Raw genomic sequence first — 14,131 nt, forward strand, 5'->3', positions numbered from 1 at the left:
GAATGAATCAGCAGATCCAAAGAATGTCTTTATGGTTCACCAGATTCAGTAATTCAGTTATTCCCCTACAATCGTACATGCCTGTTCCCAGTTCTTTATTTTTCCATCCGTTTCTCTCCTCCTCAAACAGGCCACAAAACTATGTATACCTTATTAAGATCTCAAGAAAACAAGAATGACGAGGTTTAGGACTCAGCACCTCATTCCTTTCAATGAGGGGAAGAAATCTGCAGCAAACACATTACTCTGAAGGTACATCTCTTTCATATTCCTAAGTATTAATCATTATCAACCCCAAAATTTAGTAGTATCTGGTGCCCAAAAACCTGGTGGATGCTGAGTCTCAGCTACAAATTCACTCTTGAAGTGGAAAAGGTGTCTAACAATGACAGGAAGAATTATAGCCAGAAGGGTCTGTGGCCAGACACTAATCTCTCCCAGTTGCACTACACCAGTTGGCGCTTACCACGTTAACAACTACTGGCAGCTGCTATTATCAACTCCAGTCATTTTCATTCCCTCATCTAATTTGGGATGATTACAAAAGTATCGTTCCTGGGATCCTTACAAATACTTGTTTGTCCTGAAACATTAACATATCAAATAAGACTACTGTACCTTGCTGCCACATTACCGATAACCTCTGCATGACATATACGAACGGCCAGATGTAATGTCTCTGGAACTTCATATATATCAGTTAACCCTTTTCTCCGGCTTATGAGGAAATTTAAAAATATTATTCTGGAAAGACTGTAACTGTGTAACTGTAACTTCGTGATGTGCTTAGTTATGTGCACATTTAACAGCGCATATTTATAGAGCAAAGACTTGAATCTTTTGGGCCCCAGACGCAGAAGTGATCATCATGTCTGACATAAGGAGAGAACATGCACAGCCTTCACTTCACCTGACCCTCAGAATCCCTAACCCTTCCTGTTAAGATCCCAAGACAGAAAGACAGACTGATAAACTTAAGATGTTTTGTCTGTGTACTCGTTAAAGAATTTCCAAATACCAGTACTTCCTTTTCTCTTTAACCTACCATCTTTATATGTACACACTATGCTTTATCCCAAGATTGTCTTTCCCAGCCTCTGAACCTTGACATATTATTTGCTGAAATGTCCTGGAGACATTTGGAAAGAACAGCTGCAGGACAACCCTGCAGAATGTTTAAAGGCTCTGCAATGGTGAATTGGTTGACAAAAATGTGGATCCAACTTCTTTTGCAATACAAAAGTTCGGAAATATTTCTCAGAGAGGCCAAAGTTGCATGGGTACASAAGGATAGCCTTCAGTTGTCCTTGACAGTACATTCGATTAAATATTGTTGACAATACATTCAGTGTTTTCAGCATCACATGCTAAAGTACATCCTCAATCTGCCACACAAACTACTACCGAAACAGATGATATTGAGACAACTGTCCTCCTAAAGGATCTCACCATCAGGGCAGCACCCGTTTGATACCCACAATGGATAATGAAGCCTCAGCCTGGACATACAGTTTAAGAGAAAAAAAAAAAATAGGTGGGCTAAAGGTAGGTTCTGATCAAAACTTAGTGACCTCAAACTGAAGTATGGATTGCAAAGCAATAGCAATCTTGTGATCAGTCAGCCATATCTTTCAGTCTCTCCAATTTAAGACAGAGGCCACTGGAAAAGTTGTCTTTATCAAAAGGTAGGGAAGTGCACACAAAGAACTGAGCTAAAAGGAAGTTAAACCTAACGACCTACTGCAGAACTAGATCCTTATTCAACTCTCCACTTTACACTCTTAAGCAATCAAGTACAGAAGATTGAGCAGGTGCAGATGTATTCCTCTACAGAAAGGTGAAGGACAAAAATGACTTCTTGATGAACTTTCAGAGAACTAATAGAGGCCTGTTGTCAGAAAGATAATCCAAATTTAAAGGAAGGGATACCTTTTTGGATGAGGAGACCAAGCTGAGGAAGCATGCAGTATCTACTACAATGACTATACACACATGCCTGGTGGGTTCCTTCATACTGAAAAGGAGGTATAAGAACAGACACTCTCTATCCTCAGGAGAAATATAAGGTTTTCATGGTCAGGTGGAATTATCAACTGAAGCTCTTTGAGACAAGTTCTCAACAGCAGAGTAAATCCTGGAATGAACACTCTCAGCCACACTGAAGGAGTCAATCATCCGTATCACCTTCTGCCTTACTTTTCTCAATGAAAGTAGTTTTTCATTGAGGTCAGAGACCCTGACTATAGGATCAGCTCAGTTCTTCTCAAAAAGATTCAAAACTTCCTGTTGATTTTCAATACCAAATATGTGATTCATATGGTACTTTCCATCTTTAAAAAGAAAGAACTGAAGAGCTTTTTGCTAAATATCTTACTGATAATTCTCCAACCTAAAATATCACTGTCAGTATATACAACACTTCCAAAATAGGCCAAATGTGAATCTGATAATACATTATATACAGAAACCGAACACCTCTCTGCTTCCCTGTCTGTCCACCTTGAATGTGGACCCCATGTAATAACCACACGACAGTAAAGGAACATCTGGGTAACAGGAACTCAAGTAACGCAGAAATGTTAGCATCAGTATCGAGTCCAAATCAATCTCCAGATGCCTTCTTAGTTCGGGCAGTTTCAGGGTAAATGGCAGTTTGACCTTTTAGTAGCTCCTCTCTTAGAGGTTATTTCTTCCCTTTACCCCTCATTGAGAGTACCTGAATGAGAAGTGACTCTGAGGCCTGGCTTCAAAGTGGAGCTAAAATATCTCCAAAGAAAGTAAAGAAGTCATTCATTATGCTATCTATGAGCGCTAGGCTTGATGCCCTTAAAAATGCAGCATTTCCCAAGTATATGATCTTCTAGATAAGAAAAACCAGGAACATCTATCCGACTAAGGAATATAGATCTCACAAGCAGAATACAAATCGGGTAAGGCATAACTAACATCTTTTGCCACAAAATATGACATCTGAAGAAAAAACAACAAAATACAAAAAAACCTCCCTGGTTAGGTAATGAGTTTTTCGTATCGGGTAAGTCATATCTGACTTGAATCCTGTGAAACCTGGAGCTCAAACAAACAACCTTCTCCCTTCAACCCACTTTTTTCTCCAGATTCTTCTCTGCAGTACAGGATTGCTTCTGATTTAAAATAATCTTACTCCAAGAATTCTAAAAACTGAAGAAGGTCTCTGAATATAGGAAAATATTACAAGCGATTTTCTCCTTGAAGCAATTATTTGTAAGGAATCACTCCTTCGTAAATCTCATTCTATTGGAAATTATTTATTTCTGGAACGAAAACACCGGTGCCCCTCAAATAATTCAAGAGCAGCTCCCATTCCAGTGTTATTGGCACAAAGACTGCTAGCTAATTCCAATTCCCGGTTGTGATAGGAAACAAGCCAGCTGGCATTGCCAGTTCTCCCTGAACCTCCCAACAGGAACATAATGGCACTTAAAGACACATGAACCATTCCCTCAGGTCTGTACACCACCCAATCTATTTGTTACAGTTTGTGATCCTATAAAGACCTTTTATATCAGAAATGTCAAGAAGACACGTGCTCTTTAGGTTTAAAGCTGAACTCCTGCTTTTGTTCAACTATATTAATTCTTTACCCTAGACAATGGTATTCCTAATATCAAACTCATCATCATGCTTTAAGTCTAGAATTTATTAAAAATACACGTACAGATGAGAAATGCAGTAAGGTTAAAATGAGGCAGTCTAAACAGCATGGTTCTTAGTAGGTAACTATCACAATCACAGTTCTGTTTAAAAAAAATGGATGCACCACATACTTAGAGCATCAAAAATAATTTAACAGTCATCAAAATATTAAACACACATTAAAAGTTAAGTGCTCTTACCAGCATCATTAGCATCATCCAGTTTTGGAATGCCCTTGATTTTACTGTGTTTCACCGATGAACATTTTTTGTTCAGCTGAGTCTGCGCTTTAAATTTGACCCAGTTCAAAATACTCTCTATGATACCACAGTTAGAGGCCTATAAGCAAAAGATCAGAATTGTGGATGAGAAAAGTAAAGCTTCACAGTGCAGATAAATCAATTTTAAGTTATCGATCAAACAGCAGTTCTCCAAACCCTCTAAGTTTCAGAAACTGCAAAATATAAAAGAACAAACAATTAACATACACATTATTGTCTGTCACCCTACACACATAAACCCAAAACACAACACACACAGCTTCTTTTCTCCTCCTTGTGTTTATTAGAAAGTGTTCTTATTTCTCCCCTCTCTCCCATCTCTTTCTCCTTCCTATTAAATTGGAGGAAAGAGGACAAAGGCTTAATAAAAGGTTGCCTTATGCTGTGTGGTTGATGTGCCAGAGACATTAGGTACAAAGCATCTGTGTCCTGGACTTCGAGAGCAAAAAGGAACCTTATAGTGAGATACTCAAGCCCATTTTAAAGTTTCTTTGGAAATGACCAAAAATGGTCGACAGATTCCCAAAAGCAAACTAAAATAAGGCTCTATATCAACTATTACCATAACCACTGGAGAAACTGGTAACATTTTAAAGAAACATATCTGCAGCAAAAACAGCGCGTAACATATTTTCTACAAATAAACTAGCTTTAGGTATGATTTCACACCAAAAGAAAATACAGCTGGAGTACAATAATGCAAACTCTGTTTTTTCATTATTTCCTCACAATACCACATCAACTGGCTAGAGATTCCACTGCATATTAAATACCTCTGAAGGTATATTCACTTCTGGGAATATCAGAAACACTAAATCAAACATACTGACAGAAATAGAATAAATATAACAAAATCTGGAGAACGAATCCAAGATTGTGTTATTTTTTCCCACAAGTTCTACAAGAATGCTGCTGGTAACTTAAATTAGAGGAATAAAATACTATATAGTGAATTAAGCTTTGATGCCAAGAGTATAAGCAGTAGTACCCTTCTCCTTACTACTACTGTTCCATTTACATTACAGGCACTAAGAAGAATTTAATTTAATGAGTTATGGCTAACAGAATTTTATTTTTCCTTCCTTTTATAAGAGCATAATATAGGAAAAGCTTCTACTATGTATTTGTAGTAATACTTATTTAAAGTAGTAATTCTTAGCCTACTAACAGCGAAAAAAAACTTTTTATTTTCTAAATCTGTTGTTTGAGAATAATAATCATCCTGAATACCACATCCTCAATTTTGCACTGCCTTGGTAACCGGAAAAAAAAGGTAAATGTGACATGTTCCCCTGAAAGAGCATCTGTTATGGGGTAAGAGCATAAGACTGCTACAAAAGAATAAAATAGATAAAATAATATTCTCAAGTCAGAAAAAATATTTTAATAAAAAATTGGTCAAGGTCTATGTTTAGATTGTAAGAGTCAAATTCATTTCACCAGCTTCTGCAATAAATCACCTACTCAGGTAAAACTTTCTTTTAAATCCAGGGCAACAGTCAAAATACAGTCACTACTTCCATCATTAAGGCCAGAGAATTAATGGAAGTTCCTCCAACCATTTTTATAGTATGCTGATGTCACTAGGTGCCATAAATGCATTATTTAATCTTCTGCTACTTGTCATAACGTACATACACTTGATCTAGTATATCAATTCCTGCTTCATAGAAAATAATAGTTATGCTTTACTTACCGCTTTAAAAAATTTCTCAGATAGCTGACACTTGGACCCAAAACTTTTAGGCTGTAATGTCATGTTTTCCTTTGTTTGGGAATCAAAAGATGGGTTTTCAATCAAGCAGTTAACAAAAACCCATATATGATTCTTTACCTGTTGAAAACATAGAAACCGATTTACTTAACAATAAATAAAAAAGGAAAGAAAATGATCATCTCCATCTTTTCAGTGTTTTTGTATTTATCAACAGTTACTTACCTGAAATGGTTTCACTGAAACTCCAGCTTTATTCTTCTTTTTCACTACTTCTATCAGTTTGCCCACAACCTGATCCACCACGTAGTCAACATGCCTACCACCCTTAATGAGGGAAGAGAGAGAAAAAAAAATAGAACAAAGACATTGAAATTCCTTTATTACCAGAACGCCTGTAATCACACTTAAGTTCAGCAATCCATAGTCATAAAGTCGTAATATAACAGAAGGAAAAATTGTTTTCAAGTTCTTCTTTTATGTAACTCAGTCTTCACACAATTGAGAATGACAAATTGACAGGGTACAGGACAAGCAGTAGACTTTTCATTCACTGTGTAGTGATAGACCACAAATGTAACAGCTTACAGCTTGTAACAGGATGCATTCCCTTAACAATGTGCATGGCAGATCTCGTAATGACTCTGAAGCACTGGTGTGATACTTGCAACTCCACATGGCTGCCAACAGTTATCTTGCTAACGGGCACATTAAAAAAGAAAAGGGACTGTAAACATCACACATTCTTTCATCAAATGAAACTCTCCCTTGCTATAAGGACTTAGTTCATTAAAAAATCTTTAAGAGCCCACACGCAGATCTACAGTATCCATCCCTATTCCTTCCCAAAAGTCCCCTCAGCTTTTCTTAGCTGTATTTATTGAACTCTTCTGGATGAACACTATCAGTGTTCTTTGCTAGTCTGGGGCTTATGCAAGTGCAAAGGGAGAGCAACCTGCAGAGAGCCAACTACTGTATCCAGAAGATTCTAAAAGAGAAAAAAAACCTTGAGGAGATGAGCAGCTTTCCTTACAACTCATCAGAGGCAAAACCTGCCTCCTATTCATACCTGATGTCACAGCAAGAGATACATACACTGTATGTATGCACTTAACCATAAACAGCAAATCAACTCCTTATGGGCCACAGGGCAATAATGTGTAGCTACGTCACCAAGTGGCCACCTGTCTCGTAGCAATCGAGGGCAGTCAGCCGGAATCCTTTGCAGTTACTGCCCAAATACAGAAGAAAGAAAATGATTTGTTTGTATGAGAAGATGAATATTTGAGGTGGGCATCTGGAGAGAGAAAAAAAAAGATTTTTGACCACTACTTGATTTCTTCATCCAACGCTTCTGTCTCCTTCACACAGAGATCAGAGCTCTCAGTCATATTTTATAGCCTCTACAGTAAGAAATCTGTTGCCATGATAAGATATATTCTGCTGAAATACTCAGAATTCTCAGAATAAGGATTTTTTCCAAGCATACTTCAGAGTTGTCATACACGGTGATCTAACTGAACCAGACTAGCCACCACCAGTACAGAAGACATTGAGATACTGATTGAGCTGAAAACTGTGTTAGGACAGAGGAATCTTACACAAGTGTCCAGAAAGACAGTAACAGCAGACATAAAGCTGCTAAACCAGCCACAAACACATTGCATGGGAGTGTTTCAAAGCRCTAGGCATTCACCTAGACCAAAATTCATTATAAGGCAAGTTCTCTCAGTGAAGTTTGAGTTTGAGGGGAAAACTTCAAATCTCTTTAAGCAAACATAAACTAGTGTGTTCATACAATTTCCTTTGAATGAAATTTTTTCAGTTTAAAAGAAACACTGAAAAGGCCTGGAAAGGCAGAAAGGTCTTCCACTGAAATAAGGTGCAGAATAGGTAACGGAAAAGCCTGACTGTATTCTTGCCCAGGTTATCTTTCTTTGTCTTTTATTTTCTGCAGCATTATCAAGCCCACTCTTTTTTATACTTTCTGTCTTAAAACACAGAATATGGGGTACAAAATAACACCTGTTTTTGCTGATTCATCAATAAGCACAAATGAAAAATCGCGCAACAATTTTAATTTTCACACAGTGAAGTAAGGGGTACTAGTATCCCTGGCTTTTTCTTCAAACTTATACAACAAAAGGATGACATATTGCTGTCAGATAAGTAAATACGACAGGTAAATCTCAACATTTATAAGTAGTTATGGAAAATCTTTGGGGTATTGCAGAAGCCAATTTAAATAAATATACAGTGCAGGTCACCTTGAAAGACAGGTGACAGAAGACAAACTTCTTTGCACCAGCTGTTTGAAGTTTCCTTACTGATTAAGTGGGCAGAAGAAGTTCTAGTTTTAACTGGTAACTCTGAAATGTAAAATTAGTCCTCTTTAAAGTTAGGTTTTTAATTCAGCTCTGTTTTAACAGGCAAAACACTTGAGTGAAAAAAATCTTCAACAATTAAAAAATGGTAATGCAGAAGCAATGGTAACTGAGATCATTTTAAAGTTTGAAGGAGTATAGCTCTTTGGCAACTACAGTGACTTTCTCCAGCTGCACCGGTGGTTGACAACGTGCTGAGGTTTTTTATGCCCTCATGTATACAAACAAAACTATTTTCGGTACAAAAGAAGAAGACTCCAGTCACATTCAGCAAACAGTTACTATTTTTAACTGGCTTTATTTTTCAACTGTTGGCCTATGGAAGGAATCTTAAAGTAACAACCTCAATGAGTTTTGAAAAGGATGACTTTGGAACAAAGTCGTGTTTTCTACTCCTCAAAAGAGACTATCAAAAAAAGCTAAAAGAGCCTTGACATCTCATGTTGTTTCTCCAAAATTCTATCATCAATCACACACACTATAATCACAAGCCTACACAAACGTAAAACCTCTTGGAAAAAAAATATTTAACAACGAGCTAAAAACAGCTATGTAAGACTTTCTATAAAAGAAATAAAGGAGACGATGCGAAACAAAAGCTACATTTAAATTTTTGATCCATTCTACTGTCTTATTTTAAATTCTTAAAGAAAGAAGTATAAATAATGATAAAATGGTAAATTCTARTGGCCATTATAGCAAGTTCATAATACTTGGACTAAAATCTACTATCTTACAACTAGCAATGCAGTGTTCCTCTCTATACAGATAAACCGTATCTAACTCAATGCCCATTATTTTACCCCAGAAGATCACCTTTGTTTAGTATCAATTACTGTCTACAGAAATATAGAATAAATAGCGGCTTCTGTTCAAATTAATTCATGTTACAACAGATAAAACAAAGGAAATACTTCCATGGAGACACTAATCATGAAGTAACACAAAAAAGACCTTCTTTAGAACTGTTTTAAAAACAGATCTGAGGAAATAGAGGATAGATATGAGGAAGTCCAGGATAAAAAAAAACGAAATGGAAAACAAAAACTGAGAAAAGGAAGCAGCCAAGAAGATAGAGGGAAAGTATGAACAACAACTAGTAACTAAAAAATAAGAGCCAGAAGTTTAAAATTAAAGAGACAGTAAACATCTGAAAAGACCGAAGAACATGTAAAGAGGCCAAACTGATAGGAGATAGTAACTGTGTTCTCAACTTCATGTAGAAAGAAGAATTGAAAAGAAAAAGAGAAAGAAGGTAAAAAATGGTGTAAGATGGTAACTTAAGAAATACTACTACATTGGTATTTGTGCTTCAAATAAACCATTTATATTGTCAGTTGTTAAAGCCATAAAATAAACAGCAATATAAACCACCAGTGTGAGCTGGAAGCACCATACATTTTACTAAGTATTTTTTTCATGCTATTTCTTCTTAAAACAATCAAATAATTTTTATTCATATACAGACAACACTGCTTCAATATCAGATTTCAAGTGCAAGCTGAATCCTGGCACTACAAAGAAAATAAATTTGTTTCAAAATTGTAGAAACAAACTACTACTGCTGGTAAATATCAAATAAATGACTCATATTTTAAAAATATTCCACATTTGAATGGCAATTTTTAAATACACTACTTTTACTCTCCACATTACTAAAAACTTAAACTTGCATCAATATCTCTAATTTCATTACAGTTTTTCTATTTACAACTGGATTAGAAAAGTCTAATTTTAGAACTTCAAATATTTTGCTCAAACTAATAGCTGACATATCAGCAAATCAGCATCTTACCTGTAATTCTTGTTCTTAGACGGTATTAATTATAACAGTTCCTCATTCTTGTGTCCATTCTTAGTGTGTAGCATTGAGTGAGGGATGTTCAGAGCTCAAAGTTGGGAACCTTTCAACCATCTCACCAGTAGGTGGCACATTTACCCACTATCGAAGCATAACAGCCTATAACTGCCCCAACTGTCAGTACATTTAATACAAGACAGAAAAACAAAAATGTCCTCTAAACCTAAAAGGCTGTCCATAACTATCAGGATACTGCCTTATGGAAAAGAGAACTACAGCTGCATAAATATCTTGTCCTAAAAGGCAACCATTATGACTGAACCCCCGTTTTGCAAACTTCAGGATGGAAGGACGTTACTGTGAAATGGTAACAACTTAAGTCTTAAAAGAGAAGCTTAGACTGGCTCTATATACATTGTATTAATAGTGTCATCAACAGCCAACGATTAATTCTGAAGTATGCCACATATAAATTCTAAGGACAAATAAACAGTTCATATGGCAAACTGAAATTCACAAGCTAATTATAAAATTGAATTAGCTATATAAATACAATCATTATATTTCCTCTCAAATTAGTTTTCTATTATACTTATTTTATTAGAATAAACCTGTAAATTCTGGAATTGCCCTAAATTTCTTGCTAAATGCTCATGTATTTTAACAGGTTGGCTGCCCTGTACCCAAGTCTAATACATGTCATTGCATCCACATTAGCTGAATGTTTCTGCTAAAATGACTGATAGTATTATACTTAGCAGTACTACAATATTAAGAATATCATTGGATTGATGTTAGTAACTGAAGTTTCTACTAGAATTTCTACTACAGCTACTGTTTGAAACTGAGAACTCAGAAAGACAACGCTTAATCAATTTATATACATGTAACACTGAAAGGTTGTCTGCACAACCATAATAGCTAGAAACATTCTTTCAAATGCAATCTTAGTCTGTAGTAGCCTAGTACTGCAAAACTGTGAATACACAGGGACCTGATCATTAGTGACACAGTAACAAACTTACAAGAACAAAAAAAGGGAGTTGTGCCTCAATATACTGCCTGACCTTCTACCCACCCCTAAAAAAATCCCCCAAACTTGTTTGAATTTAAAGCAAGTTTAAAAAAAATAGAAGTGGAAGGGAAGTTACGGCTGGGTGAAATTTATCCAGAAACAGAAATGAAAAGCTTTCAGCAAACAGTGATATACAACCAAAGAACAGCTGAAATGAGCTCCTCACCTGTTAGCAGATAAGGGAACAGGCAGTTGACGCAGTTAGTTACTAGCCATTATGTCTCATCAGTGGGTAGTTGCACATCAATTGCTGGTGAGGTGGTTCACCGGCCCCGAGCATTCCACATCCAGTCACACACATAAGGCATGGATTGGGAGAGTGGGAAAAACTAGAAATTACAACACTTACCTTTGAAGAATACACAGTATTTTTTCTATGAATTGTCTTAAAGAATATATGATAACAACGCATGTGTAACTGCATGATGGATGAAAATTGATCCAAAGGAGTCAAATTCAAAATCCTTTGAGTAAGTGTATGTAATATATTTACTTAGGAGTCAATAAGTATTCATTTTTTCAAATATATTTTCATAACCTGATATCAAACATTATTAAGTTTCTCTGTACTGTCAGCTTCTTCATGAAGATATTTTAAACATCTTTTAAAGTCATGCTATTTTTCTTCTTTATGTTGCATAAAGAGGCCTGAAGTAAAATAAATGTTACCTGAACCTTAGAATTACCAGATATGTTTTTTGCTTTCCTTAGTTTTCACGAGTATCAGATATGCATTTAATTAAAATGTACATTTAAAAAGTAAATATTCTACACCAAAATAAACCATCTCCCTTACCACTGAACTCTGGTTCAGTGACATTGAAAACAACACTGGAGGAGATTATGCAGTAACAATCAGATACCAGCCAAACACTAGCTAAACTTCAGCTACGACAGAGGTTAACACTGATATTCTAGACCTCTGTCTAGACCAAGGACCTCACTTCTCTTGAAGCACTTGTACCTCTGTTGGAATTTTCTTCTGTTTGACTCTTCTGGAAGAGACCTGAGCAAGAAATTTTTAAGTGTCTGATTACAAATTCTTATCTTTCTCATCTTTCAGGAGAAGCCATGGTTAACATTCCCTAGAAATAGCCCATCAATCACTGGAAACTGGGGCAAATACTGCTTAACTGTTGTTACATCACTCATCCTGCACAACTTTGAAGAGCAGAAATGACAGAGGCATTTTTTCACCATGGTGGACCTTAGATACCTAAACTTCTTCTTTGGGCTGTACCAAACTGGCATAAATGAAAGTTGTGCTAATGGGTTTCAGACGACTGTCTTCGTGCCAAACAGTGCCAGTATCTGAGAAGCATAAGGTTTGTATTTCAGTACGTAGAACAAATTACTTTTTTATCATAACTGAAGATCTGCAATAATTTCACTACTTCTCTAGTTACTGAAAGGTATAGAGAATACCTAGACCCCTAAAGAAGAAAAGGGTATAAAAGAAAAATAATCTCAACATTTCAGGCCAGTTTTATACATCATAAAGCAATAAATGGAAAAACATTTTTCATGAATACCAAAAGCAATTTTTCCCAACCAGAACTTGCTACTAACTTTAAGCATTTGCATAATCATTTTTACCTTAATTTCAGTTATTTTATTACAATCTGTATTGGAAAGGACAGAATACAGTATTTCGACTAAACTTCAGTTCCATTCATTTCATCTTTTATCAGTACCACATAAGATATCAGCATCACTGATAATTATTGCTAGTATTCTAAAACTACAGAAATACAATACTTGCTTTAACAGATCTTCTCATGCAAAGGATTACTTCACCTATTTATTTATAGAAGCCAGATTCATTTTTATCAAATATCTGACTAGGTGTAACCTTAGCATGTACTTTTATCCTTTACAGTTTTTGTCTTTTAATATAAATATAACTACTCACCTTTGTGGTAGCTATACTATTTACAAAGCTGATTTGCTGAAATCCTTTTTCACTTAAAGTGAGGCACACATCCCATCGCTCATTCACAACTTCATGAATTACTTTAAGTGCAACTCCAGTTTCATCCAGTTTGTCCTTTACGTAAAGATCTACGTAACTGCGAAATCCATTTACCTACAGCAATACAGATAAGCAATTACTATTCTTCCCATTAAATACTCACCCTACTTAAAATATTTTAAATGAGGCTCTTACAGGTAATTTCTTCCCATTCAACATAACTTTGACTCCTTTGCATGACCCAGCCAAATCATATGCTCTTCTTGTCATGAGGGCCACAATATCCTTATCAAGTTTTTCCATTTTAAATTTAGATAAATCAGGCTGGAATGTAATACATGTGTAGTCATCACCATCAAAATGCTTAATCTTGGGTTCAGAAGTCTTCATCATATTGTTCATCCAAGTCTTCGGAAACAAAAACATTTTAGACATTAGTTTGCAATAAAAGACTTATTATCCTCCTCCTCTGTCCATTTTCCAGCCATGCTAAGATAGCAACAGCTACACAATAAAAAGTTTGCAGATTTCTCTTAGAAGTTTCCTCTGCTAAAATTAATTGCCTTACCACGACTTTCACAAGCATTGATGACAGCAGATTTGTGACTTCTGTATATATAGGTTMCCTAACACTGATGGATATGTTTCCAATGCAAACAGAGCCCAGTAGAGAATGGACTAAATTGGATACAAGTGAGCTGGCTAAACAATCTTTATTGCCTGTCAGTTTAACCCTTTCAATCTAATATATCCTCCTTCAGAAGTCTTGAGTCCCAGCACCTGGAGTTCAGAGATTCAATAGTCTCTGAAATACCATCTTTGTGGTTGACAGAATATCAAAGAATATCAAAGGCTGATAAACCAACTTGCTCAGACTTATTCAGGGTCTTAACAATGTTCTCTGTTTAACAATGCTGGCACGTTTAAAAGACCAAGCGGAAGGCTGATTCACATTCTCTTACAGCAGACATCAAGGTCCAGTTGCACTAAATTTTCCTCAGTTTTTCAAAGTATGTAATTTCATGCTTTTGATAAGTTTTTAAGTATGTCATTGTCATCAAAGTATACATTTAAGCCAGTATTAATTTGATTTTAGCATTTAGGAGAAAATATTCTTAGAAAGGCAGGTAAACCATTAAAATACACCGTTTATGCCAGTGCCATGACAGTATAACTAGAAATGGATTGTTTTTCTAGAAAAAAAGAGAATGAAGCCACCAACTGTGAAA

The 14,131-nt window shown here is 35.8% G+C and overlaps 1 protein-coding gene across 2 annotated transcripts in view; it reads right to left on the minus strand.

Moving 5' to 3' along the window:
• TOP2B (DNA topoisomerase II beta) overlaps positions 1-14,131 on the minus strand; it is a 79,317-nt gene that overhangs the window by 29,587 nt on the left and 35,599 nt on the right. For both annotated transcript variants that reach the window (XM_085311769.1, XM_085311767.1), the window contains exons 7-11: positions 13,098-13,310; positions 12,843-13,016; positions 5,896-5,997; positions 5,653-5,790; positions 3,876-4,014 (exon numbers count right to left, since the gene is read on the minus strand). In XM_085311769.1, the coding sequence (XP_085167895.1) occupies positions 3,876-4,014; positions 5,653-5,790; positions 5,896-5,997; positions 12,843-13,016; positions 13,098-13,310 (766 nt within the window). The remainder of the gene's footprint in view (positions 1-3,875; positions 4,015-5,652; positions 5,791-5,895; positions 5,998-12,842; positions 13,017-13,097; positions 13,311-14,131) is intronic.

Source organism: Rhea americana, unplaced genomic scaffold (assembly GCF_003343005.1).
Source record: "Rhea americana isolate MKP2758 unplaced genomic scaffold, rheAme1 scaffold_35, whole genome shotgun sequence".
Taxonomy (NCBI): domain Eukaryota; kingdom Metazoa; phylum Chordata; class Aves; order Rheiformes; family Rheidae; genus Rhea; species Rhea americana.